General features: G+C 38.3%; 1 protein-coding gene and 1 long non-coding RNA gene across 18 annotated transcripts in view; one reads left to right on the top strand and one right to left on the bottom strand.

Annotated features, from left to right (window-relative positions):
- The window catches only part of MCF2L (MCF.2 cell line derived transforming sequence like), a 152005-nt gene that overhangs the window by 124000 nt on the left and 3205 nt on the right, over positions 1 to 24800 (top strand). For 6 of the 16 annotated variants that reach the window (XM_038173316.2, XM_038173326.2, XM_038173321.2 and 3 more), the window contains 22 exons: positions 1129 to 1243; positions 2197 to 2316; positions 3040 to 3231; positions 3451 to 3642; positions 4512 to 4671; positions 4811 to 4881; positions 5896 to 5972; positions 7026 to 7092; positions 10178 to 10293; positions 11201 to 11270; positions 13019 to 13111; positions 13237 to 13329; positions 14723 to 14848; positions 15504 to 15725; positions 16264 to 16356; positions 18103 to 18181; positions 18336 to 18402; positions 19163 to 19278; positions 19914 to 20000; positions 20869 to 20928; positions 21277 to 21351; positions 24495 to 24625. In XM_038173316.2, the coding sequence (XP_038029244.1) occupies positions 1129 to 1243; positions 2197 to 2316; positions 3040 to 3231; positions 3451 to 3642; positions 4512 to 4671; positions 4811 to 4881; positions 5896 to 5972; positions 7026 to 7092; positions 10178 to 10293; positions 11201 to 11270; positions 13019 to 13111; positions 13237 to 13329; positions 14723 to 14848; positions 15504 to 15725; positions 16264 to 16356; positions 18103 to 18181; positions 18336 to 18402; positions 19163 to 19278; positions 19914 to 20000; positions 20869 to 20928; positions 21277 to 21351; positions 24495 to 24625 (2422 nt within the window). Of the gene's footprint in view, positions 1 to 1128; positions 1244 to 2196; positions 2317 to 3039; positions 3232 to 3450; positions 3643 to 4511; positions 4672 to 4810; positions 4882 to 5895; positions 5973 to 7025; positions 7093 to 10177; positions 10294 to 11200; positions 11271 to 13018; positions 13112 to 13236; positions 13330 to 14722; positions 14849 to 15503; positions 15726 to 16263; positions 16357 to 18102; positions 18182 to 18335; positions 18403 to 19162; positions 19279 to 19913; positions 20001 to 20868; positions 20929 to 21227; positions 21352 to 24494; positions 24626 to 24800 lie in introns of those variants that run through there. The other 10 variants (XM_038173327.2, XM_038173328.2, XM_072031779.1 and 7 more) reach the window with 8 other exon arrangements.
- LOC119715607 (uncharacterized) overlaps positions 19497 to 24800 on the bottom strand; it is a 31244-nt gene continuing 25940 nt past the window's right edge. The window contains exons 1-3 of one of the 2 annotated variants that reach the window (XR_011806091.1): positions 22058 to 24508; positions 21427 to 21583; positions 19497 to 19665 (exon numbers count right to left, since the gene is read on the bottom strand). This is a non-coding gene — a long non-coding RNA (uncharacterized lncRNA). Of the gene's footprint in view, positions 19666 to 21426; positions 21584 to 22057; positions 24509 to 24800 lie in introns of those variants that run through there. The other variant, XR_011806089.1, reaches the window with a different exon arrangement.

Raw genomic sequence — 24800 nt, 5'->3', positions numbered from 1 at the left:
ATAAGTAATAGCTGTTATTTTCCTTTGTTTCTCCCACTCCCCCTTAAATTACTGCCAGTTTTGAAGACATTATATCATCATCATAGCACAGATGTAAATTTAAACGAAGTTATAAAAACATAGCTCATTTCCCCAAGGCAGCATTTCGCATTCTTTTTTTGTCTGTCATTCTATGTTCTGTTACACTTGGACTGACTTTTCTTTCCAAGTAAGTGTCAATTCCAATGGACAAAGCTTGGCAGAAGTCACTTTTTCGGGTCATTGTAGCTATTAGCTATCTGAAGGATAATCAGGGTTGGGGTGGGGGTTGCTAATTTATCCAAAATGTTCCTACTTAATACGATAACTGACAGAAGTTGGAACAAACTGTTTATGTCTGACTATTTTCTAATGAGTTTAACTTTTAAATACAGGGCTCATTTCTGTGCTGTTAAAGAATAAAGTTCATTAAAAATCTGACCTACAGCCTTCCCTGGATGTAGTCTCAATACAGCAAAGTACACCAAGGAGATAAATCTGTAGCATACCACAATGTCAAATGCACAATTAGAAGACTGGTCAATTTCCTTAAGGCTCTTCAATCTGAATTATAATTCAAGAAGGTTCTTTTATTGTACTGATGTACAACTGTATGATATTGAAGTAGTATCTCTGCTCAGGAGAGAAGCAATGGCCTTCAGGTTTTTTATGAGCCTTGCTCCGAGGAATGAAATGTGAGGGCAGCTGGCTGGTCACAGCAATACAAAATTTTGGCAAAAATCTTCATTATAGCTCAAAGTTTTGGTCCCTTGGAGTCCTGGCCCATGTGTATTTGTAGGTTTTATTTATGTTTGCTTGCTCTGTGTCCCCAGGTCAGAGCTGAGAAGCAGTATATGCAGCAGCTACCTTCAGATCAGCACTTGCCAGTTTTTCAGTACTTAATGTTTGTGTTGGACTTCGGTTTTACATCAATGTTATTCTAGAAAACAATTCTGTGCAATGCTCAAAAAAAGTTTCCTGTATCCAGTTTATTTTTTCTGGAAAGTATTGCTTTGGGGAGACTTCTTGTTTAATGTGGAAGATTGTATTGTCCCTTGAAGGTTGTAACCATCATTCTTACAGGTTTGTTTTGTTGTTTTTTTTTTTAAGGCTTTTGGCTCAGTTACATGAAACGGAGACTGCCTTTGATGAGTTTTGGATTAAGCACCAGCAAAAACTTGAGCAGTGTCTGTGCCTTCGGAATTTTGAACAGAATTTTAGAGAGGTGAGAAATTCTTGGTGGCAGTCAATATTTGGTAATACAGGAGTGATTCAGAAGCAAATACTTCCCCTTCTTGTTTTTGCAGCTCATGTGTGTGTGCTTGAAAACTTTCTCCAACTTTTTTTCTTGTACATGTCCTTACTTGACATTCTGCTATCTTTACTACCTTGAATACTTGCCTATAGAGACATAATAGCTTCTCTTCTGCAGTGTTATTTTTTTCCACAAGCCCAGCAGTGTATAAGCATTCAAAAACTCCTTTGAAATCCATTCTCCACCACAGAAGCATAATATGCTGTCTGCGATGCTTTCATCTTGCCAATAGGTCCTTTTATGGAACCAAGACTTACCTAAACCTTCTGGCTGAAATTTTAGAAAACAGTCTCCAACACTGTGGGTGGGAAGTTGCAACCACAATGTTAGAAGCTGGGTGGAGACTGAACTAAAATTTTTACAGCCAGCTTCTGATCTCATGTTAGTTTAACTCGTGTTTAATGGCACCTACAGTCACTTTACTCTGGTGTTGAACTCAGAATATGCCCACTGTGTATCCACAGGATCAACATTCAGAAACCCTATCCCAAGTGTGTGCATACATATCTTTCTCTCAATTGGTATGGTGAGGACCTCATCCTTTGCTCTTTACATTAATGTCTCTGCACTATTTTCATCTATTAAAAGCAAGATGATAAATGTTTCTGAGCATTATTCTTCCTGAATTATTTTTTTTCACTAGTACCAGGAAACAAGATTACTTCACTGCCTTTTCTCTGTATTTGTTTTCATTTTAAGTTGAGGATAAAAGTAGGTTGACAAAAACCTAATTTGTGTTTGTGCCCCAGTAACCCCATAATGTGAATCACCTGATTGCAAACATTGGCTATCAGCTATTTAACTGATATGTCTCTGGAGAGGTGGAATCATCTTCATTGATACTTACATATATGTCGTTTCAGGTTAAAGCAGCTTTGGATGTTGTGTCCGAGAGACTGTCTGCTTTCACAGATGTGGGAAACAGCTGTTCACATGCGGAGCACATTTTGAAAGATCTTGTCAACTTTGAAGAAAAATCTTGTGTAAGAACTGCACTTCTCCATATTTCTAGTATGACTCTGTGTGTGTGTCTGTGTGTAGGGGAATGTCATTTAGTTACTGAAAATATCATATGACCAGAGCTTAAGCTAACAGAAGGACAGAATTAGTGTCTAAAGTAATGTGCAGAAGGAATTTGGAGCAATGCTTTCAACCATTGGAATGGCCCAGTTCTCAGGCAACTCTTAGTTGAAGAGTGGAGTGACTAATCATAGAGTCGGTATGATTGTTTCATGGAAAAATTACATAAAATGTCTACATAGCCAAGTTCTGCACTTTATGATCAAGGGGACACTTCCACTCCTAATAAAACCACTTATTTCATTAAAACTCAAAAATGGGAAGGCTGTGTATTGAGTGTATGATATACAAAAACAAGATCGACAAAAATATGCTCTGAAAAATGTAAAAAGGAGACATTATTAACATATTATGATTTGGATTTCTTCTCGCTGGGGCTATATGGTTATACTAATTCATGTTTCTGAAGTGCTCTGATACAATGAAGCAGGAAGCATAAAAGTTCGTAGGCATTTGGAAAGACAGAAAATCACTTTGATTTATGAAGTCAGGCAGCTATTAATTTAAAATGTGTTCTGTATAAATGTGGGTTTGACTGCATAAAAAATAAATGGTATAACTTCTAATTTTTTTAATTGATGTCGATCCAAGGAAATATATACTGAAATCAATGCTTTCTTTCTTAGGAAACCATAGCAAAAGCCAGAATGCTAGCTTCAGAAGGTGACACTTTCATTCAAAGCAATCACTATGCTGTGGACTCCATTATTCCAAAATGCAGTGAACTTCATCATCTCTGTGATGCCTTCACTACTGAGATGGAACGAAGGAGGAATCTTCTTAACAAATCTCTAGAACTGCATAGCTTATTAGAAAAGGTAAATTTTCTGTGGAATGGTTTTGTTTCCTGTCTTGTTTGCAAAAACCTCTGCCCACCCATTGTCATAACAGGAGACTAAAAAATATATGGGTATACTGAAAGTTTTATCCTTAAATAGCTGAATACATCACAAGTAGAGGTGTGAAATGTCTTAGAGCTCTTAGTGTTTGAAGCTGACATCAATACATTCTGAGCCTTTTCTCTTCTCTGTTTCTAGTCTATGAAATGGTGCGATGAAGGAATTTATCTGCTGGCTTCACAGCCTGTAGATAAGTGTCAGTCTCAGGATGGTGCAGAATCAGCGTTACAAGAGATTGAGAAATTCCTGGACACTGGTGCAGGCAATAAAATCAAGGAGTTGAATAAAATTTACAGAGAGTATGCACAGATCCTCAATGAGGACCTAAAGGTACCAGAATATATTTATGTATATGTATGCATTCACTTGTTAATTTTAGAGTTGCTTTCTTAAAGAGCCATCAATAAAGCTAACCCTACTAGATGAGTTCGTGCTAATCATCAGAGCAAGTACTTACACCTGGGAACTGGAAAGCTGGCACATTTCCTTACTCAAGGTGGTAGTCATGTCCTACGTTTGGATAGGCATCAAGGGCTCCAGAGCCTATTAATAACAAATTCAAATTTTCAGACAGTAGGATTTTTAATTTTTTTATTAAAAAAAAAAACAACCTCCCAAATGAGTACTTGAGATATCTTCTTTATGTAGTTAAAACATGACTGTCCCTGATCCTTGCACAACTCATAGGAAAAAGCAGTTACAAAGCAGAACTTGAAAATAGAATCGCAGAATGGTCAAGGTTGGAGGGGACCTCCAGAGATCATCTAGTCCAAGCCCTCTGCTCAAGCACAGTCACCTAGAGCATGTTTCACAGGATCACATCCAGGCTGGTTTTGAGTATCTCCAAAGAAGACAACTCCACAATCTCTCTGGGCAGCTTTTCTTTCTTGCTGATACCTTCTCATAACAGAACCATTAGATGCTTTCAAGAAAACTTTTCCCTGATTTTTTTTTTTTTTAATTTGAAACCTGAATCCCATTGGTTTCTCTACAGCAAGCAGAGAAATTATTTTGTGATGTTCCAGTTTTTAAGTGTACCAAATAACTGTAAATTATGCCTTGTTAGGAGTGAAGAGTATGGTAATATTTTTATATGCAGTATAAAAGCAATAGCCATTTCAAATCAATGTACCATAAATAGCTGTGTAGCTTGTTGATAGGTCTCTGACAGTGATTTTTTTTTCCTATGGCAATGGTAGGAGCATGTGCAAAAGGTTTTCCAGAAGCAAGAAAGCATGGAAGAAATGTTTCAAAAGAGACAAGTAAGTCTTAAGAAACTGGCAGCTAAGCAGACACGTCCTGTTCAGCCAGTTGCACCAAGACCCGAAGCCTTTGTAAAATCTCCTTGTACCTCTCCAGGTAAGCAACTGTAGTAGCCTTTAAGTATTTTTTTTTCACTGTGCCCAGAAACTAACAGCTGTAATTTGTGGTTGCACAAACATCTGTGTAAGATCCGCTCAAGTTCTAACTGCTGTTTGATTCTGGTTTACGTGCTTAGGTCTTCAAAGAGATTATGTATCCAACTCAGAAAGCGGTGTGCTTCGGAAGGTAAACTACAGAAGAGGAAAGGTAATTTTTTTTTCTCTGTGTTTTTCATGCGCATACTGCTTGAGAAAGTCATAACTCAATAGAATATTCAACAACTTCAAGAAGAGTGAGGCAATTCCACTGCAAATGTGATGGTATTGCCCCTATCAAAGTAACTCTGGTTTAAATAGAGGCTGCTTTGTCACTGGGCTGGGTATGAGAGAAGGTAAAGTAAATAGTTGCCTATATTAGGAAAAATGTTAGGGGCAGCAAAGTATAAAATCTATGAACAGGAAACATTTATTATTTGCCAGTAGTAACTGGCTACTCTTAAAACTGACGAAAGTGAAGAGGTAGTTGTCATTGGCTCACAGATAGCTTCACCTGACCTAAGGGGTTGCCATTCCCAAGTGGGGAAGGTCTTCCTGCCCCGCCTCCAGCAGGGAAAGTAACCTGACGGCAGCAACAGAAACAAATAGTTCCCCACTATGTTAGAGAGTCGAATTAACTCAGGAAAGATTCAGCAAGAGTCAGGAGACGATGCAAGGAGAAATGCAGGACTGCGTGGCCAGTAGGGACAAGAGTTGGAGAAAAGGGTTGGTTTTGGGGGGTGGGAACTTGAAAGCAGAACCTCTCCTTATTTCAGAAGATCTGGGATTAGCTCAGCCATTACAAGAGTTACTTCTACCAACCAGAAAGTTAGCACAGTACCTCATTTTTAGCTTGGAAAACAGACTAGGGCCAGCACTGCCTCCAAAATTTAATGCTGATGCTCTGATGTTGCCTTGCTGGAGAGGGGTCTTGAGCCATGATGTTTTCTAAGCCGGCCTTTCATGGTGAACTCCCTGAATCTAAATCTTCATGTGTGCTTCAAGACCTTCATGTTGACTTTTTTTTGCTGAGTTTCTGCAAAATAACTTCATTTCTAATGGAGCACAGTCTTGCCTGTGAAAACGCATGCAAATAGAGCTTAGTGCAAAGCTCCATATTTTAAAGTGCTTTCACCCCCATCTGTGATGCTGTGATTATTTTTTGTTTGTTTGTTTCCTTCTTTAGAGTGAAATGACTGAACTCCATCAAAGCAGAGGAGGATCCACGATGGATGATGAAGAAAACCTAGCTGTGCTACGGCAGTAAGTATATTTTGATAAACAACAAATGTTCTTTCTCTGATTTGGTTCCAGTAAAGTCTGAGTTTGGCTAAGGATTTGATAAGACAAGTATGCTTCTCTGAATTAAGTCTCAGTGCTTTTTGAAATGCATTGGCTGTGCTCTGTACATAGAGGAAGGTATTTCAGTCTGTCTGCAGAATTATTTCTAGTTTATATAGTACCAGAGTCTAATTTTGCTTCAGAAAGATAGTGCTATGGCAAGATAACTGCATATTTTCATTTCAAAGATGACATAGTTTTGAGGAATAAGCCTCCTGTAAATCTATCAGAGATTTTGGTCTCCATGCTTCAGAGGACTTTTGGGGTTTTCTATTTGACTCTCTTCAGTCCCTGTTTTGACAAATCTTAAGAAAAATCACCTTCCTGTACAAACACTAAATAGCATCACACACATTCCAAAAATAACTTAATACCACCTGTGTGTGGTATAGCAGAACTTGCATTTCTACCTGAAAACTGGATGCTCTTGGTGTCATTTCGCTGTTGTAACCATATGCTAAATCATCCAGAATTACAAGCGGGGGAAAAAAGAAGTATGCTTGCTTGACTATGAAGGAAATTAAACTTTAAAATGAGGCACTGTGCCTCATTTATTAGATGTTTCTAAGTATAGTGGAAAGCCTCAATTTTAAAATGACCAGCATAACTTGAAATCTGTATTTGATAATCCTTTGCAGCTCTAACTCTTGCAAATACAGCATAAACAGATTTTGTGATAAACAGTGATAAAACTGTTCACTGCTTCAGTTCAGCTCCTACAACACTTAAAATGCTAGCTTTTGGCTTTTTTTCCTGTTTAAACACATTTTCAACTTTAAAACATTTTTAAAATGCACGCTTCTCAATAAGGACATATGAACTGTTGACAGAAATGTCTATGAAAATCACATTTTACTTGAACTGGAAATGTTTCTTTTATTGTTTGAAGGAAAGTAGAAACAGACAAAGTTAATGTTGCCTCAATATTTTGCATAAGTGAATAGGCGTTCCTTAATTACCGTTCTTTGTTTACAGGCATGTAATTAATGAACTTATTGAAACTGAAAGAGCATATGTGGATGAACTTCTCTGTGTTCTTGAGGTAAAGATTAGATTTCACTGTGTTCTTGAGGTAAAGATTAAATTTCACTGTGGCTGATATGAATCTAGTTCAGTTTCATTTCATGGATGTTCATATGCTTTGCTTATCACTGTAATGCCTCCTCTTGTCTCATCAAGCAGTGTGGTTGTTACATCTCTGTCTGGTATTTTCCTGTCTCATATTCCAGAGGCAGGAATGTACAATATTTTTCCTAGAAATACTCATGCAACTAGGATTTTATATTAGTAAACACAAATTCAGCAGAAAAGAAGATATGCCTGATTATTTAGGTAGAACACAGTGACATTTGTAATGGTCATTAATTCTTGCAGAAGTTCATTCCAGAGTCTTGGGTCAGCTCCAGGAAGATAGTGTCATACTGGAATGTGAATTTGCATTGAAAGAAGAAATTCACACTGGAATGTGAATTTATGTTGAGAAAATTTTGTATCAAAGTAGCAAATCTACTTATCACATCCTTCTTTGTAGACCTTTAGGTGATCTTCCAATTATCTTGGGTAAAACTATGGCAGACAAGTGCCTTGGAATAATAACATCTTGAATCAAAATTGTGAAGGAAACAAAGGTATTTCCTTTGCTCTGTGCTTATCAAGGCACAATTACAGTACTGTGTATTGCTTGTAGATAGGGTTCTTGTACAGGGTTCTGTACCTCAAATTTGTCAAGTCTTCATACATGGACACATCATTTTGCTGTAGTCCAGTTTGATTGTAGGAGATGATAAAGCTTCAGATAACTTGAGGGTGAGTTATTTCAGTCATAATGTGTCAAAATTGAGCAAGTTGGGCACTTTCGGTATCCATGCAAGTGTTATCCTCTTAAATAGGAGCTGTCTTAAATTATGTAGCAGTGATGATTTCTGGGTAGATACCTTCAAATAAGAGTACTGCAGGAGCTCTGGCCTTACCTTTGCCTAGTTTCTGCTCAGCTTCCAATAGCGTTGCTGTTCTGGGTTCTGTCCAAATGCTGGGACGTGTCAACAACAGGATAGCTGTCTAATGTTGGGTAATAAAGCAATATAGGTCTGGAGTGGACCTTAAGGATTACTTTATTCCTTGCGTTTGTATGCAATCCTATCGGTATAATTCTGTTCTTAAAATCAAAATTCAAATGGTTGAAGGCTTTTTGGTTCTTCCTTCTGATAATGGAGGCTGTTGCAGAATATTTCTGTTCTTCTAGTATTTCTCTTGTTTTACATATAGTGCAACCTTTTGTATTGCTAGGTCGAGTGCTCTTCATTTTCTGCCAATACAATAGACTATCAAGCACTCTGACCATGCCAAGCTCATTTCTCAATATCTCCTTGAAGTTTGTTATTCATCTCTCTTGAACTTGGGTGATCAGAACTGCCAACAGTAACTTTGGATTGGATCCTTGCTGATGTATGGTTCAACGGCAGTCTTCCAGCTTTTGAGTAATTCTTATTATTAGTCCATGGTTGTGACAATTTCCCCAATTCCTTTGTTTCTCCTATGGTACTAATCTTTCCAATTTTCCCATAAAAGTAACTTGGTACTCTTTTGTACAGACGGTGTCTCCTTTTATGTTGCATTTCTTTGCGATGTATTTTCTCTCTGCAAAGGATTCCAATGGAAAATGAAAGGTAGTTTTTTAAACAAATGATTAAAAAAAAATGATAAAAATCTAATCACTAGCTTATCCAAACATCTAAATTCTTGAGACTAGCTCACTTTACCAGCTTGTTCTCCTACTTTTTGTCATTTGAACATAACTTTGAAATTGAGAATCTTGATTGTAGGTGTAATTTTGCTTATCCTTTTTATTAGAAATCTGTCACTAATGTGTTGTGTTATTTTTTTTCTGTGAGCACCTTATTCATTACAGTGTGGTTTGGGGGAAGAGAGAGATCTGATCCAAATCTAAAGTAGGTCACAACATCTTCCTGCAGCTGCTTAATGCATTAATAGCCAAATCTTGCATCATTCCGAATGTGTGTTCTCCAATCCATACGATCTGTTCTTCGGTAAACCACATGGTTTAGTTCAATTCCCCCGATTAAACGGACAAATTCAAAGGATGTTGTTTTAGCTTCTTTGTCTCTGAGAAGATGACTAAAAGGCATTTGGTAGTTCATTCACGTAAGAGTCTAAGAAAGGCAGGTACCATTATTTGCCATTAAATTAAACTATTCCATCACACTTGCTGTGTATTACTAGCACAGGTACTAAAGCATTCTTGCACTTTTTTCTTTTCTTTTTCCTTCTGTCTCCGTCTGTCTTTACTGTGAGATCTGTTAATAACAGAATAGTGTCCTCAGGGTACCAGAGAAGAGCACTCTTGAGCTAAAGCCACGTGTGTGCCCTCTTTTCTTTATTTGTGCCAAATACACATATGCAGAGAATGTGACCTTATATGATAAATGGAAAATGCCATGATCTAAAGTTATGACTTTTGGTGGCAAGTCTAACGAAAGCATCTTTAAAATAGAATTTGTAGCTTAGGTTTTTTGTTATAGATAACAGGTTTCTGTTATCTATAGAAGTAATTGTAGTCATAGAATCATTAAGGTTGGAAAAGACCTCCAAGATCATTTGGTCCAACCTTCCCCCAGTCACCGGTATCAGCCACTAAGCCATGTCCCTAAGTACCTCATCCAGCCTTTCTTTAAGCACCTTCAGGGACGATGACTCTACCACCATCCTACTCCCTCATCATTAAAGCCAACACTAACATGAAGATTTACATGTGTACTAGAATTGTGGCTTTAAACTCAGAATTGTAAATTCTAACACAAAAATCAAACTCTGACTTCTAAGGAGTATGAGAATTCATAACCTTTGGTTGGTGAAACATTTGCAAACATTGTTTCACCCTTGCTCAACTAAGAATTCCAGTAATTATTCAAGCATCTTTCTAAGGATTTTAGGTGTGTTTTTGTAAATTGAGGGAAGAGCAGAATTTGTAGACTTATTTAATGATTAATACAGAACTCTTTCTTTGCTGTTTATCAGCCTGCAAAGGCAGATTGCCTTATAAGAGAGATAAGTACTACAAGTAAAAGGAGGTGATCAGTGGGAAATGATCATGCGCTTCTTTGTTCCAGGGGTATGCTGCAGAGATGGACAACCCCTTAATGGCTCACCTCATTTCACCAGAACTCCAAAACAAGAAGGATATTTTGTTTGGGAACATGGAAGAAATTTATCACTTTCACAACAGGTGAGGATTTGCATTCAGATATAAAAATAGCATTTGAATGGTTTTCTTGTACTCTTAATCAGACCTAAATTGCTAAAAGATGCTTACTGAGTCCAACCTGGCTGTCTATCAAGTCAAAATTCATATTATATTGGAGGAGAAAAGCAAAGTGTTTACAAATGATGAGTAAAGCTGTGTGAAACTGTACCTGTGTTCTGAGAACATTTAAATAAAATTTTGGCAGTGGTCATCTTGAGGAAAGGTATTGTGATCTGGTTACAAGCTAATTAAAACAAAGTTTGGTGGTTTTTTTTTGTTGGTTTGTTTGTTTTTATGAAACTTACTATGGAAAGTAAATTATTACCCTAAAGCACAAATTGTCAATACTTTTGTATCTTCTTGAGGCTGTTTAATGTTATAGTCAAGTGACCTTCTTGCTGCTAGAAAGGTACTTTTCTTCATGTGATAATATTGTAATGGTTAGAAAATAAGTATTTTCAAGAGATATAAAGTGTATTAAATAGTTGTTTCTTATTCAGGAAAAACTAAACTTAGGGTTTTGCCACTTTTTTATTATTATTATTTGCTCTGTGTTGTTTGGTGGCACTTAGAAGGAAAAAAAACAAAGACTTTAAAACTGTACAAATCCTGCTGCTTAATACACAAGACAGGGAAACAAACTTTTTTTCCTGAAAAAAAAATCTTGTATTTCCTTTCTATTGCAGCAACAGGAAGCTAAAAGAAATTGGTCAGAATGTTTGTTCATTTCATTTTGCTACTCCTCTGTAAATACCTGATCTAGAACAGCTTTCTAATTTCATAGTACAGAATTACAACTCTGTTTCCTAAGTTTAGAAAACGAATTGCAAGAATGTTATCATTTGCTACAACTTTAAGGTGTGCTCTAATAAAATCTTCTTCCTTGTAGAATATTCTTGAGAGAACTAGAAAATTATGTAGAATACCCAGAACTGGTAGGACGTTGCTTTCTGGATCAGGTATGTGTCATCTCATGCTGGCATTTTATTCATAAGCTATTCTAAGGCTGTTACAGATAAAAGTAATTTTCATGTGGTAATTGCCACCAGATCCCCTTTTTTTTGTCTTGAACAGGTTTGAGAGTTGGGAATATTTTCCACTGTGTAGAGTCATTAATTTTGACAGAAAGAGCTACTAGAGTGTTGAAAGAAAATTGCTTTATTAAAGTTGCATTTAGGAAAACATGAAGAGGAGTCATGTACTGGATCATTTCACATCACTGTAACTGATTGTTGTACTTGATTAGCTTTCCTTACTGGAATTTAGTTTGTTTCTCTTTTCTTAAAAGAATACAACTCAGCAGAGTACATCCTTTTTTTTACTTTTTACTGTGAAAATGGAAAGCTGTAACAGAATTGAACTTTTTAATCTGGGCTTTATTAAACAATGAGTCTCACCTGTAGAATACCAATGGCTAGATAGGAATCTGTTTATGGAAATTAATCTTAATCTGTTACTGCTAACTGTTGAGGCTTTGAAACTGGAAGTAGTCATCCTTCTCCCTACCATTTACTGGAAGCAGCCATGAGGATGGTGTTTCCTAAAATGGAAGGGCTGAGTGCTTGCTGACTTCCTACCTAGCCTTTCAATTAAATCTAAAGTTACCTTTTCAATGCAGTCTTACTTCCTTTTGCTTTCAACAAATGTTGAAGTGATGCTGTTCAGTTACTAACTCATCTGAAGTTGGCAAATGTGTAAAAACAGCTACAGGATGGTGAGTTTCCTGCAGAATTAGAACTGTGAGGCCATGTCTAGGTTTGTAATAAGGTGATTGTGAAGCCCTGCAGATGACTTTAGAATATATAAAACCACTCATTTATGAGTTATTTGGGATTTTTAAAAAATCATATTAGATATTTTTTATGCAACAGCAAAATGAGCTACAGAAAAGCTCAAGATCTAGATAACATGTAATTTGAGGTCAACTGAGGGACTGTACAGTTCTTTGGTTGGCCATCTCTGTTAGAGAAAGGGGAAACATTCACGAATAAATGAACTTCAGAAAGTGAAAATTTAATGAATAATCAAATAAAAATAATAGATTACCCATGTGTGCAAGTCTCTTGAAGATACAAGAGCACCATGAGACCTGTGTAAGCAACCACGAATAAAAAATAGCAAACTCTTGAATATAATGTTGAAGTGATAAGGGGGCAATAAATGACTTTATAAAAGAGTAAATAGATAATAAAAGAGTAATAGATGTAGTAATAATAAATAGATGTAAAATAGTGAATAATAATAGTAAATAGATGATTAAAACTTGGTAAAATAGTAAATAAATGACTTAGGAAAATTTCCATTGAAAAGCACAGAATAAAAATTTGTAAAGAAGGACAAAGATTTTTTTTTTACTAAGTTACACAGAGGAATTCATGTTCTGGCATTAATTGAATTAAATTAAAAGATCCCAAATTTTTCATGTTGGTGTAAATATATTTGTAAATATAACATGCTTCTTCATAAGGTGTCTAATATTAAACTGAAATAAAAATGAACAGGAACATTTTATTCATATATTCCATGCACAAAATGTGTAGCTGTTACAAAATTAGTGACTTTGAATAATTGCTTTTGCTAGGGATGCCTCAAGGAATTGCATTTTCTTTTTTCTTTGGTCTTATTGACTGTGGAAAAACTTCTGATGAACTTAGTCTATTAAAATCATAAGAATTTAGTAATATTTTGCTCTTCTCTCCAATTTCAGATGGAAGACTTCCAGATTTATGAAAAATACTGTCAAAATAAACCTCGATCTGAAAGTTTGTGGAGGCAGTTTTCAGATTCTGTATTCTTTCAGGTGTGCTTGCTTGAATATCTGAAATATTTCTGTATTTGTTTTATGTTTAAATTTGTAATTTATCTCAAGAACAAATGACAAAAAATATTGATTGGTGTACCAATGAAATCTGACATTGATTACAGGAATGTCAAAGGAAACTTGACCACAAGCTCAGTTTGGACTCATACTTGCTGAAACCCGTTCAAAGAATAACCAAATACCAGTTATTGCTAAAGGTATGTGTTATAAAACTACATCATTTTTGGTTAATAAACAAAGTGTATTTTTTTGCCTTTTTTAATCCTGTTACTCTCATCCTGCTGGAAAGAAATCTAAAAGTTAGTAGAGAGGCGTATAAATTAAAACAGAAGGAAATTCCAGTCTATCAACTTTCAGCTCAGTTCTTTTTCTCTTTCAGCCAAAAAGCTACTAGTAGGCAGGCAAACATTAAACATTACCACAGAGGTACCATGTGTAACTTCTTTTGCCCTTACATTTCTGCTGAAGAGATTAAGACATTGATTAGGAAAAACAAAAAGACCAATAGAGTTTTGCAACAAAGAGAAGAGAGCGTCAGAAGTACATGATACTTGTCAGTTATAGTGGCCTCATGCATGTCACAGGAGTTAGCCTTGCTGGATTTGAGAAAGTGTTCAAAAAGCTTCAGTTAAACAGTCTTCAAAGCAACTCACATTCTAGGAAATGTACTTAACTGAGCACGCTGTGTGGTATTTTTGCCACTGATTCATTTAGACATACTGAGAGAGCAAAATGAGAGGAATGTACTATTATAAATTTTAAAAAGAATGTCTAAATCTTTGCCATGCTTGAAACTGGCTTGTTTTAGGAAATATTTACCACATAGACATGAGTTTCAACAATTGTTTTTTACAATAGTTTACTATTGCATTAAAATAGTTAAAGTTAACAACTTTTAAAGAGTTAATTACTTTAAACTTACCTGAAGAGAGGAGCATTTGAAAGGTTTCTATTTAAAGTGTCTTTACTTTCTACACTCCGTTACTAAATGCTTATTCTCATGCTATGAAGCCTGTGGGGTTCCACATGAATTTGCCTCTATGTTCATCTGGAACCAAATTAGAAGATGCAGCTTCACCAATAAGCTTTTTGGAGAAGGATTACATTTTTAAATACATAGACAGTGCTCAAAGTTTTGGTCTATGACTAGCATTCCAAGCCATCCGAGGTCTTTGCAATAACTCAAATAATAAATGGAATTTGCCTATATTTTTATATTTGCTAGTTGTAAAAGTAACAAATGTTTCAGGTTTGTTTATTTGCTTTAAAAAGTGGATGTGACACTGGGATTTGTTTTGTTTTGTTCTTAGCACTTGTGAAAAATGCTTGCCAATTTAATATTGTAAAATTCTTAGGTACTGCTTATAAAAATGTTTGGATGAATGTGCAGGTAATTAGCAGCAGAGATAAGAAATAAAGAAGACCTTGGGGTCTTCTGAGTTAGTCAGTATTTAATCCACTAGATTATACGGTGTTGACTTCCCTGGATAACTTGAAAAATGTAGGCCGAATTTGGTGTTAAAATTCAAATATTCCTAGTTATTGCTGTTTCCAAAAAACTAAGTATGTTGTCATTTCTTGCCCACTCAGGAAATGCTGAAATACAGTAAGAATTGTGAAGGAGCTGAAGATCTCCAGGAGGCATTAACTTCTATACTGGGTATTCTCAAAGCAGTTAATGATTCTATGCACCAGATAGCCATTACAGGCTATGATGTGAGTAACAATATTTTTAATTTTTTCAGATACATATGTACAGTGTACTCCCTGTTACATACTGAGAATGAGAAGAATCTTGTACAAAAGATGCCTTTAAACTGCATTATGTAATTATGTGATAATGGGAAGAGGATCTGTATACTCTTCTGAAGTTTTCATGCTCTGAATAATATTTTTGCTCTGTCTACCCAAGTTTTCTTTCTTTGATCTACTTGACAGCAAGTTAAAAACAGAAAAATCATAATGAACAGTGTGTTCTAGGCTACTGCCACATGGGAGTTACTTCTAGTTTTTTATATCCATATGTAACAACTACACCTAAAACTTCTGGAAGAAGGGAGAGATGCAAGGAGCTTCAGAACACAGACACTTGAAAAAACAAATGCGTATTTTGCCTCCCCCTTTTTCTATGTGTAGATCTCCATATCTTTGCTACTGGTACTCTTTCTTGACTGTGTAAAATCCTTCCTGAACAGTGTAGGAGAGAGAGAATATTAAACACTGACTATATTTTCATTACCTCTCCAAACTCAACATAAACACTGATGTGAGAGATTACTTGGAATGACAGAACTTGTAAAGACCTGTTCAGAGAGTGTGTTTTAGTCAGATGTTACCTCTTTGTAGTTATAAATATCACTTTTTGTTCCAGGGAAACCTGAACGAGCTGGGCAAGCTTTTAATGCAGGGATCCTTCAATGTCTGGACTGATCATAAAAAGGGTCACTCAAAGGTGAAAGATTTAGCACGCTTCAAGCCAATGCAGCGACACCTGTTCCTCCATGAGAAAGCAGTGCTGTTCTGTAAAAAGCGAGAAGAAAATGGAGAGGGATATGAGAAGGCACCTTCTTATAGCTACAAACACTCCTTAAATGTAAGGCATTGAGCAGTCCGATAAGGTAGTGGTACTGAGGGCTTCATTGCAATAATACAAGTGTGTTTTGTTTTGTTTTTGCCAGCAAAGATACATTATAGTTTTGCAGTGTGAACTTCACCCTTTTAGGCAAACGTAATGGTACTGAAAGTCTGTGTCACTTGGTGTTGCTGGTGGAGGTGGAGGAATTCTCCTTTGCGAAAATCTAAACCATACTAGTGTAGATAAATAGCAATTGCATTAATCGCACAGAAAATAGATGTCAGATTTTTCAGTATTCATTTGAAGAGACAGCTTGTGAATCAGTCTCAATTTAACAAACATAAGCCTTTCTTCCCTCTGAGGTAGCCAAGCTGACACGAAGTACTGAATGTCCAAAATGCAGATTGTATTATTAGTTATCCTTTTCCTTGAGGGAGAAACCAAATATGGTTTTCCTTTTCAAAAATAGATTGCTAATGAATATTATTAGCCTTCTGCTTCCACTGTTATCTTAATTGCAATTCGGTAGGTCAGCTTCTGTTCTCTTTGATTCTAGATGGCAGCTGTTGGAATAACAGAAAATGTCAAAGGCGATGCAAAGAAATTTGAAATCTGGTATAATGCAAGGGAAGAAGTTTACATCATACAGGTAATAACATGCCACTACCTTTAAAAGATTTTTAAAAGTGCGTGGTGTCTAACCCAACAGGATCTGTTTTGTTTTGTTTTTCTTTTCTTTATTATATCACTAACAGAAAGTGATGAGAGAATGTAAAAACAAAACAAAACAAAAGTTCACATTGCATAGGTTAAATCATAAGCAGTTTCATAAATGATACGTTTCAAATACAGTGTCTTATTTAAAAAAAAAAAAAGTTAAATCTGTGTTCCCCAATATTCATGGGGGATATTGCATACACTTGCTATTGCTTTCACTGGAGTTAGTTAGGGGAGAATCACAGAATGCTTTGGGTTGGAAACGACCTTAAAGATCACCTAATTCTACCCCCCTGCCATGGGCAGGGACACCTCCCACCAGCCCAGGTTGCCCAAAGCCCCATCCAGCCTGGCCTTGAGCACCTCCAGGGATGGGGCATCCATGACTTCTCTGGGCAGCCTGTGCCAGGGCCTCACCACCCTCTTGATGAACAGTTTCTTCCTAATATGTATTCTAAATCTCCCCTCTCTTAGTTTAAAACCATTACTCCTTGTCCTGTCACTACACTCCCTGCCAAAGAGTCCCTTCCCAGCTTTCCTGTAGGCCACTGTAAGATCTCCCCAGAGCTTTCTCTTCTCCAGGCTGAACAACCCCAACTTCCTCAGCCTGTCCATGCAGGAGAAGTGCTCTAAGGCCTTTGATCATCCTCATGGCCCTCCTCTGGGCTTGTTCTAATACACCCATGTCCTTCTTGTGCTGGGGGCCCCAGAGCTGAATGCAGGGCTCCAGGTGGTGCCTCACAAGAGCGGAGCAGAGGGGGAGAATCACCTCCCTTGACCTGCTGGCCATGCTGCTTTGGATGCAGCCCAGGATGTGGTTGGCTTTCTGGGCTACCAGTGCACGTTGCTGGCTCATGTTGGTACCCACAGCTCCTTCTCCTCAGGGCTGCTCTCAGTCCATTCTCTACCCAGCCTGCATGTGTGCTTAGGATTGCCCCGTCCCAGGTGCAGTACCTTACACTTGCCCTTGCTGAATCTCATGAGGTTTGCACAGACCCAGCTCTCAAGCCTGCCCAGGTTCCTCTGGATGGCATCCCTTCCCTCCAGCATGCTGACCACACCACACAGCTTGGCGTCATTGGCAGACTTGGTGGAGGTGCACTCAATCCCACTGTCCATGTCACTGATAAAGATGTTAAACAGTGCTGGTCCCAGTACTGATCCCCCTGAGGAGCACCACTTGTTGCTGATCTCCACTTGGACATTGAGCCCAAATTCTTTGTGACCAATTCCTTACCCCCTGAGTGGTCCATCCATTAAGTCAATGTCTTTACAATTTAGAGACGAGGATATCATGGGGTATGGTGTCAAATACTTTGCACAAGTCCAGGCAGATGATGTCAGTTGCTCTTCCCCTATCCACCGATACTGTAACCCTGTTGTAGAAAGCCACCAGATCTGTCAGGTACAGTCTGCCCTTAGTGAAACCATGCTGGCTGTCACCAGTCACCTCCTTATTTTCCATGTGCAAGGGAGCCAGGGGAAGACTGTAACATTTGCACACCCTTCTCGCTCAGTGCATTCAAATTCTTACAAATAGTTTCTGTTCACTGAGGGACTAGGTAGAGGGTCTAGCTGTCCTTCTTGAAGGATTCCTCTAAGACTGTGCTTTGGCTTGAAGCTGTTTGTGTAAGAAGTATTCTCTGCTTGATGGCTGATTGTATTTATTTTTGGGTAGGCACCAACTCCTGAAGTTAAAGCTACTTGGGTAAATGAAATAAGAAAAGTGCTGACGAGTCAACTGCAGGCATGCAGAGGTAAAATATTTTGGATATATACACACTTATATTTTTTTTAATCTCTTTTCTCTTTGAACTTCAAAACCTACTCTGTTCACTGTGTAGGACTGTAAAAATGAAAAGCTTAGAACACAAACCTGTTTAATGGTTCTTTTTCTTTTCTCCATTACAGAAGCTAGTCAGCACAGGACACTTGAACACACACAGAGTTTACCTCTACCAGCATCATCTTGTACAAGGTAAGTGAGTTTGTTGTCTAATCACTCTACTTGTTTTGCAAATATACTAACACATTCACTTTATAGTTCTTTATTACTCCTGTCCCTTAATACTGACCCTTACATCTTAGAATTTTTTAGGTCTCTTTCTAATATAAAGCTATGAAGCTTGGGGTTTATATATCTCCAGAACTCATAGTTCTGTTGCTCTCCAGAACTCATAGTTCTGGAGAGCAGCAGTGGCACAGGTTTTATAGATATGTAACTTTCTATGCCAGCCAAAATTCTGATGGTATTATAGTTCTCTTTGTTGAACAGCTAATTATATACTTTACACCCCAGGTAAGAGAGTTATGTAGCTATGTGAAGCAGCCTTTTTCTTTGTTCTTTTCTCTCACCATTTTCATGCTGTTTTTCTTTTCGTCCTCTGCAAGGGCATTCTTTCTTGTTTTTCTTTTTTTTTTCTTTCTCTGCTTTACCTTTCTTATTAAGTGATGTGTTCATTCCTCTAGTGTTTCAAGTTTGGAGTCAAGCTTTTTAAATTTTTGTGTTATGTCCTTCACCGTACCAAACTATATAAGTATAGTCAAACTATATAAGTACAGTCACCAGTGTGCATAGCTTCAACTCTAGAAGCTATGAACTGAGAAGCAGCTAAGAAATGGTTCTCAGCCTTTATATCTGCATGTAAAAGGCAACCCGTGACACAAGGTCATCACCCACGTTCAGATTCCAGTTGCTGGAGATGGACTGATTGTCTTCCTTTTCTTCCAATAAACAGTCCCTCAAGGAACAACATCAGAAACGCAAAAAAAATGGATGAGAGGAAAGCTGACCTCACAAGCCTAGAAGGTTATGTGACCACAGTAGCACCAAAGTACCCCGAGAAAGGCAAAGGTGAGTTTACACATATGTATCGTGACCTTTAGCTGTGAAGAGCATGCTCACGCTGCAGATGCACAGGCAGATCCACCAGCACAGTAGCCATGGTAATACAGGCAAATGCAACGTTACACCTGAAGGAGCAGGACTTTGCTGCTGGTAGCCCCAAGGCAGCCCACCCACAAGGTGCTACACACACTCTGTGTGAACATGCCAGTCCAAGCTGTCCTTACCTTGGGCTTTCTGTGTTCCTCTGTGTGCTGTGGACAGGCCCAAAACTTCCCTAGTGAAGGAGAGAGAAAAGGAGGTGGGAGGAACTATGGGTGATACAGACTGTAGTAGATCTTCTCTTAGAGCTCCCTGGCTCCTCAGTTGTCTTCTGGATAAGTTCCTTGGCATTACCTGTTTTGAAGAGGATTCTCATGAATTTTGCTTTACATAACTGAGATTATTTACTCAACTAGTGGTACTACAAACCCCTGTACAAGTAAGAACAACTCGCCCCCTGGGTTCTTTTGTTGTACCTGGACTTTCAGTTTTTCCTTTCTCATCCCGAAGTGCTAGTTCCCTGGCAGGGCTGTGAATGATTTTTTGCCTTCACCTTTTCTTGGCCTTCTCCCCTTTCTTTCTGTGTCTCTTTTCCTTTGTAGATGACACTAGCTCTACCTCAGAATGCTCTGTACTGTCAAAAAAGCGCTTTACACTGCAGGGCTTTACTAACCTCAAAAGTCAGAAAGGTAATTAAAAATAATAATAATAAAAAAGAAAAAGCTAGATTGTTTTCTATGTAAGGTTGTAATTGGAACACCACTTCGTGTGTGTAGTGTAACAGGTTCGTGTATACTTTTTCAATGTATATATTAGCTTGTTCTCCTATGTTCAGGCTAGGTTCCTGCATCACAGACCATGACAGGGAGATTTTTTTGAGAGAGACTGGCTCCACTGTGGGAGAGGGAGATACAGCCTGCAAAGATGGAGAGCTGTTGGAGATGTGAAGGAAGGAGTGCAGTTTCTAGTGCTTCTGGTCTCACTACTGGAGCCTAAGGAGTTCAAAGTGCCCTCTTCCTGAAGAAAGCCTAGAGGATGTTACCTTCAGATCAAATGCCTGGCCTGCTTCTAGCTTCAGTGGATCTGCCCCAAATGTACCTGTACTTGGCAAGAAGGAATCAAGGTTTTGCTGGAGTGTTTCTGTGTTAGCTTCCCTTCTTAACAGAACTCCTAAAGCATGACTACAGCAGAATGTGTGTTTTGCTAGATACAAAAGGATACAAAAGTAAAGAAGAACTTCTTTATGCTTCCAGAAATGGTCTTTATTTTTATTTTTTTTTCTAAAACGTAGGGCTCAGAGAGATTTCTTGCTTCCTCCTGCCAAGTAATTGCACTGGGTACATTCACTTCTTGCTTTGAACAGCTATCTTTGAACAGTCTGAATTGCACTAAGATGATGACACTCGTTCAAGAACATGACTGTTTTTCTTTTCCATGCATCTTTTCTGAATGCCTTTTCAAAACTTGATTACCTTTGAGTTCTTTCTGGAGAGACTCTAGGGTGGTGTATCTGGTACCAATGAGGTGAGCACTAATATCCCATGCTTGCCTTGACAGAAACTCCATCTCCTACTGCTAAAAGCCAGACATTGCCAATGATCCTTCTTACAGGACCAGGTATTACTGTAGCACTAAATTTGTATTAAAGTGATTGTTTATTTGGTAATGTTTGTCTAAAATTGAAATTAATTATATTAATTTGATGTCTAGTTCGTTTTGAAAAGTTTACGTATACTTTCGTCTATCACCATAAAATTAATTTGTCAAATCATCTTAAACTGTACATGACTAATTACCTTCTCCTGCTGTAATTGACCAATGACAGCTAAAGCTAGAGTGATCACAAAAATCCATTTGTTTTCCAGTATAAACTCAAAGGTATTTAGCATGCAATCCACCTATTCTCTTTTTTCCAGTTCTTCAATATCTCTCTTCTGTGTTTTTTGTCTATTCATCCTCCTGCAGCTTCTCCTACCAGTCCTGACAAAAAACCTAAACGGCATGAAGTAGTGAGTGATCCAACTCCTTTTGGTTTAAGAGGTAGAGTGTTACCACATCTTGTACTCCACAAATCCCCACCCATCCCTGGTGTTTCGTCAGAGCACTGGGGATTACCTGGATGATGATGATTTGTGCAGCAGTGCTGGTATCTGCTGTGTTGTTCCAAATGAGCCCAGCAGCTTCTGTTTATGTTGTTTTTGATAGCACAATTTGTCAAAGTTTTACCTTGGCCTCAAATAAGGTAGACTATCTTGTAGAGAGGATTTAACTTCTAAAAAGGGGGGAAAAAAGAGCAGGGGGAAAGAAAGTCATATACTCTAATTAGAGGGAGAATCACCCCTGTCCTGTGAAATGTACATTTGCCTTACTCCATTTTCGGTTTGCATTTATTAGTCAGTCTTGTTGCATCTTTTTTTGGGTTGACAGTAGGCAATTTTCACTACCCTGTTAACCTACAATGCTTTAACTGACCCCCTAGTAGCAGTTTGCCTGCTGTCCTCCCAGCCCACAGCTAAGCAATGAATAAAACATTTCCATTAAATGACCCATTTCTAACTAGCAAGGATGTTGGCAAAGGCTTAAGTACAAAACCCTGAGATTCATTAACTAGAGTACAAGGAAAGTGCTCTCTTCTCATGTAACCATCTATCTTTCTTTTAGAAAACATTATTCTAAAGATTAAGCTATTTCAAGCCCTCCCACTGTCCCCTTCTCCCGGTTTCCACAGCCTTTGTGTTTGTCTCACCTGTGGAAATGATGCTGGTTCTGCTGCTGTGCTGGGAAAACTGCAACGCCACTGACACTGTCTGAGCAGCAGGCAGTATAATCCCACGCCAGGCTTGTGCACAAACTCCACAAGTGTGGATATGGGAATTAAAATGTTAATTTTCTGCATGTGATATCCACAAGTACCATGGAAACTACTGAAATTACATTACTAATTTACACTAAAACTTTACATTAAAATTTCTGAGTCCTCTGAACACACTTCTGAATTGCTGTCCTGTCCAGCAGCCTCTCACTTTCAGAAACAACCAAAACCAAGTAAACAAATTTAAAACATCTGATAAGTCCCACTTCATGTCTTGCACCTTCTGATCTCTTTTTTGACAGACACTTTCTCTTCTTCTTCACCAACTCAAAGAGGGATAAACGTGTGGTGAGCTCAGCCGTTTCAGGATGAAGCTGCACCAGACGATGGTCACAGCTTCTCAGTGCACGACACACTGCCCCCACTTGTTTCTTTTCACGATTGCATCCCTCATAGTTAAACCCCAGTGAGCTCAAGGAAAATGAAGTAGTGACAGAATCCTATCTTGGAGATGGATCCTGTCGTTGTAAAGAAGCCTGCAGGCCTGTTTCTTAAGAGAAGCAAATTATGAATTCTGAGTTTTACTAACACCATCAAATTTAAGCTTGCTGATTTCTGCATAATCTTTTCTTAGGTCTCTACCACTTCCTTGCATGCTCTGCCTTCACAGGGAGCTCTGATGTAGTCACATCATGCAGAATACACACGTGCACATTGAATCAGCATGCGTAAGCTCAGAGCCTTCAGTTAGTTAAGTGACCACAGTGACCACTTTTTTCTCCACAGATGAGATGGGCTTGTTAGAGTGCCAGCCTGTCTGAGGAACAGGCGTACTGCTGCTATGGTAGGATCAGGCAGGTCTGCTCCTACCTCTGTTAGCACAATATGTGAAAAGAAAGGCAAAGGAGCTGCTGCCCAAAATGTTCCAGATGAGCAGGCCAGTGAATGTGATGCTGTGGGAAGAGCAATTACAGTGGTGTCACTTTCTTTTTCTTTTGTGCAACTTTTTGGTTCTGTTTCTAATGAGAGCTTGGAACAATTAGAAGCAACCAAATTTTCTTCTGTTGCATTGTTCTTAACTTGGAAATAACAGAAAGGGTTTTCGCTGTGTCCCATGGGCCTACTCGCTGTGTGCTTCCAGTGAAATTTGCATGGGATACAGCAGGAACTTATTACTCAGTTTCTTCACAGATCTCATTCTTAACCCTGGACAGGGCCGAACGGGTCAGTACTTCTAACCTCATGCAGGCCATCCAGCAGTGCAGGCGAGGTAAAAGACCCGCTTGGTTTGGCATGCTCTGAGTGTGATTTCTTAGATTGCTTTGGTTTTACTCTGACAATGCTCCTGGTTGTGTTTTGTTTTTTTCTTTATGCACTGGTGTGAGCAGCCAGGCAACAAATGTAACTTGCCTCAGCAGCAGTGAAGAGCAAAAATGCTGCTGCTCACTCAGTTTAATGAATAATTACCTAGAAGCTGGGATGTTTGTTTATCCTTTCAGTCTTTTTCATTGAGTTTTTTATTGTTACAATTTGGCCCGAACCAAAATGTTACTTGGAACTGTTTATTTGTCCTTGTTATTTTGACTTTCTCATTGTAAGCTCAGCACACGCATTAGCAGTTGCTGGCCTCAGTGAAAAGCATCCCGCTTACTGTAGTTTTATTTGGAAAAGGATTTTGTGCTCTCTGGATACGGTCCAGCCTCATAAATAAATGAAATGCTTCACGCAGAGAGAGAAAAAGGAACACTTGGCAATAAGTGACAGGCAGGAGGTTGTTCTTGTGGTATTCGGTGCAGTGACTTAACACGAAGATAATTCAGTGTGATTAAGCATCCTTGTGTCAGCCTGGATACCCTTAACCAGTAAGCTGCATCACCAGATAAAGTATGAAGTGCCTGTAGCTCCTGTTGAATTTTTAAGTGCTGTTAAGTGCTCAATACTTTGAATGAGATGACATCTGTCCATCCCGTGTTCAAGCAAGCTGGTTGCTTTGGGTGACAACCATGTGTGTCTGTCCTCTTCCCATAAATTCACATTCCCATCCTCTACCCCCTCCCAAAAGAAAGATATCTATTCGTTGTTCAGCTTTGTGTAAGGCAGAAATAGGTTCTTTTTAGCTTGGGAATTTTGCTTTCTTTCAATGTATATAAATCCAAATGGCCAAATTCACTGCTGTGCATTGCCACAAATCCGCTTGGATGGAAATGGGCCACCTTTTGCTAGCTTTGAATTTCACTTTGTGGCTGTAATAACCTCCCTGTCTAAAGTTTTTCCTCCTTTTGTCACTGAAGTGGCTTTCAGGAGGAAGAACATTCCTCCCAGTCAGTGGCACGCTGTTGCAAAGTTAACTGTTGGCTGTTTGTTCACAAAGGTTGGGCTAAAACGTCGCATTCTCTTGACGCATCTGAAGAAAATGATGGTTGGTCTAGTGCTGAAGATCCACTGAATTCATCAGATGCAGAGGAAGAAGGAGGAGGAGGAGGGGGAAACGAAATGAAGCTGGTAACCAGAAATGCTTTCCTGTTGGGCTAAGCAAATGCTACTGTTGAGTGACAGTACATAGGAATGCTTTTGAAGCTTGCTGGAGAAAGAAAGTATCTGCCTTGAAATCCTCAGCTGGGTAAAGCTCCTAGGGCAATGAAAAATACTTTATTTTCTTAAGTCAGCCTTTTGTTTA

This window comes from Anas platyrhynchos, chromosome 1 (genome assembly GCF_047663525.1).
Source record: "Anas platyrhynchos isolate ZD024472 breed Pekin duck chromosome 1, IASCAAS_PekinDuck_T2T, whole genome shotgun sequence".
Classification (NCBI taxonomy): Eukaryota; Metazoa; Chordata; class Aves; order Anseriformes; family Anatidae; genus Anas; species Anas platyrhynchos.
Note: the sequence above shows the minus strand (reverse complement) of the source record. Positions and strands in the feature narration are given on the sequence as shown.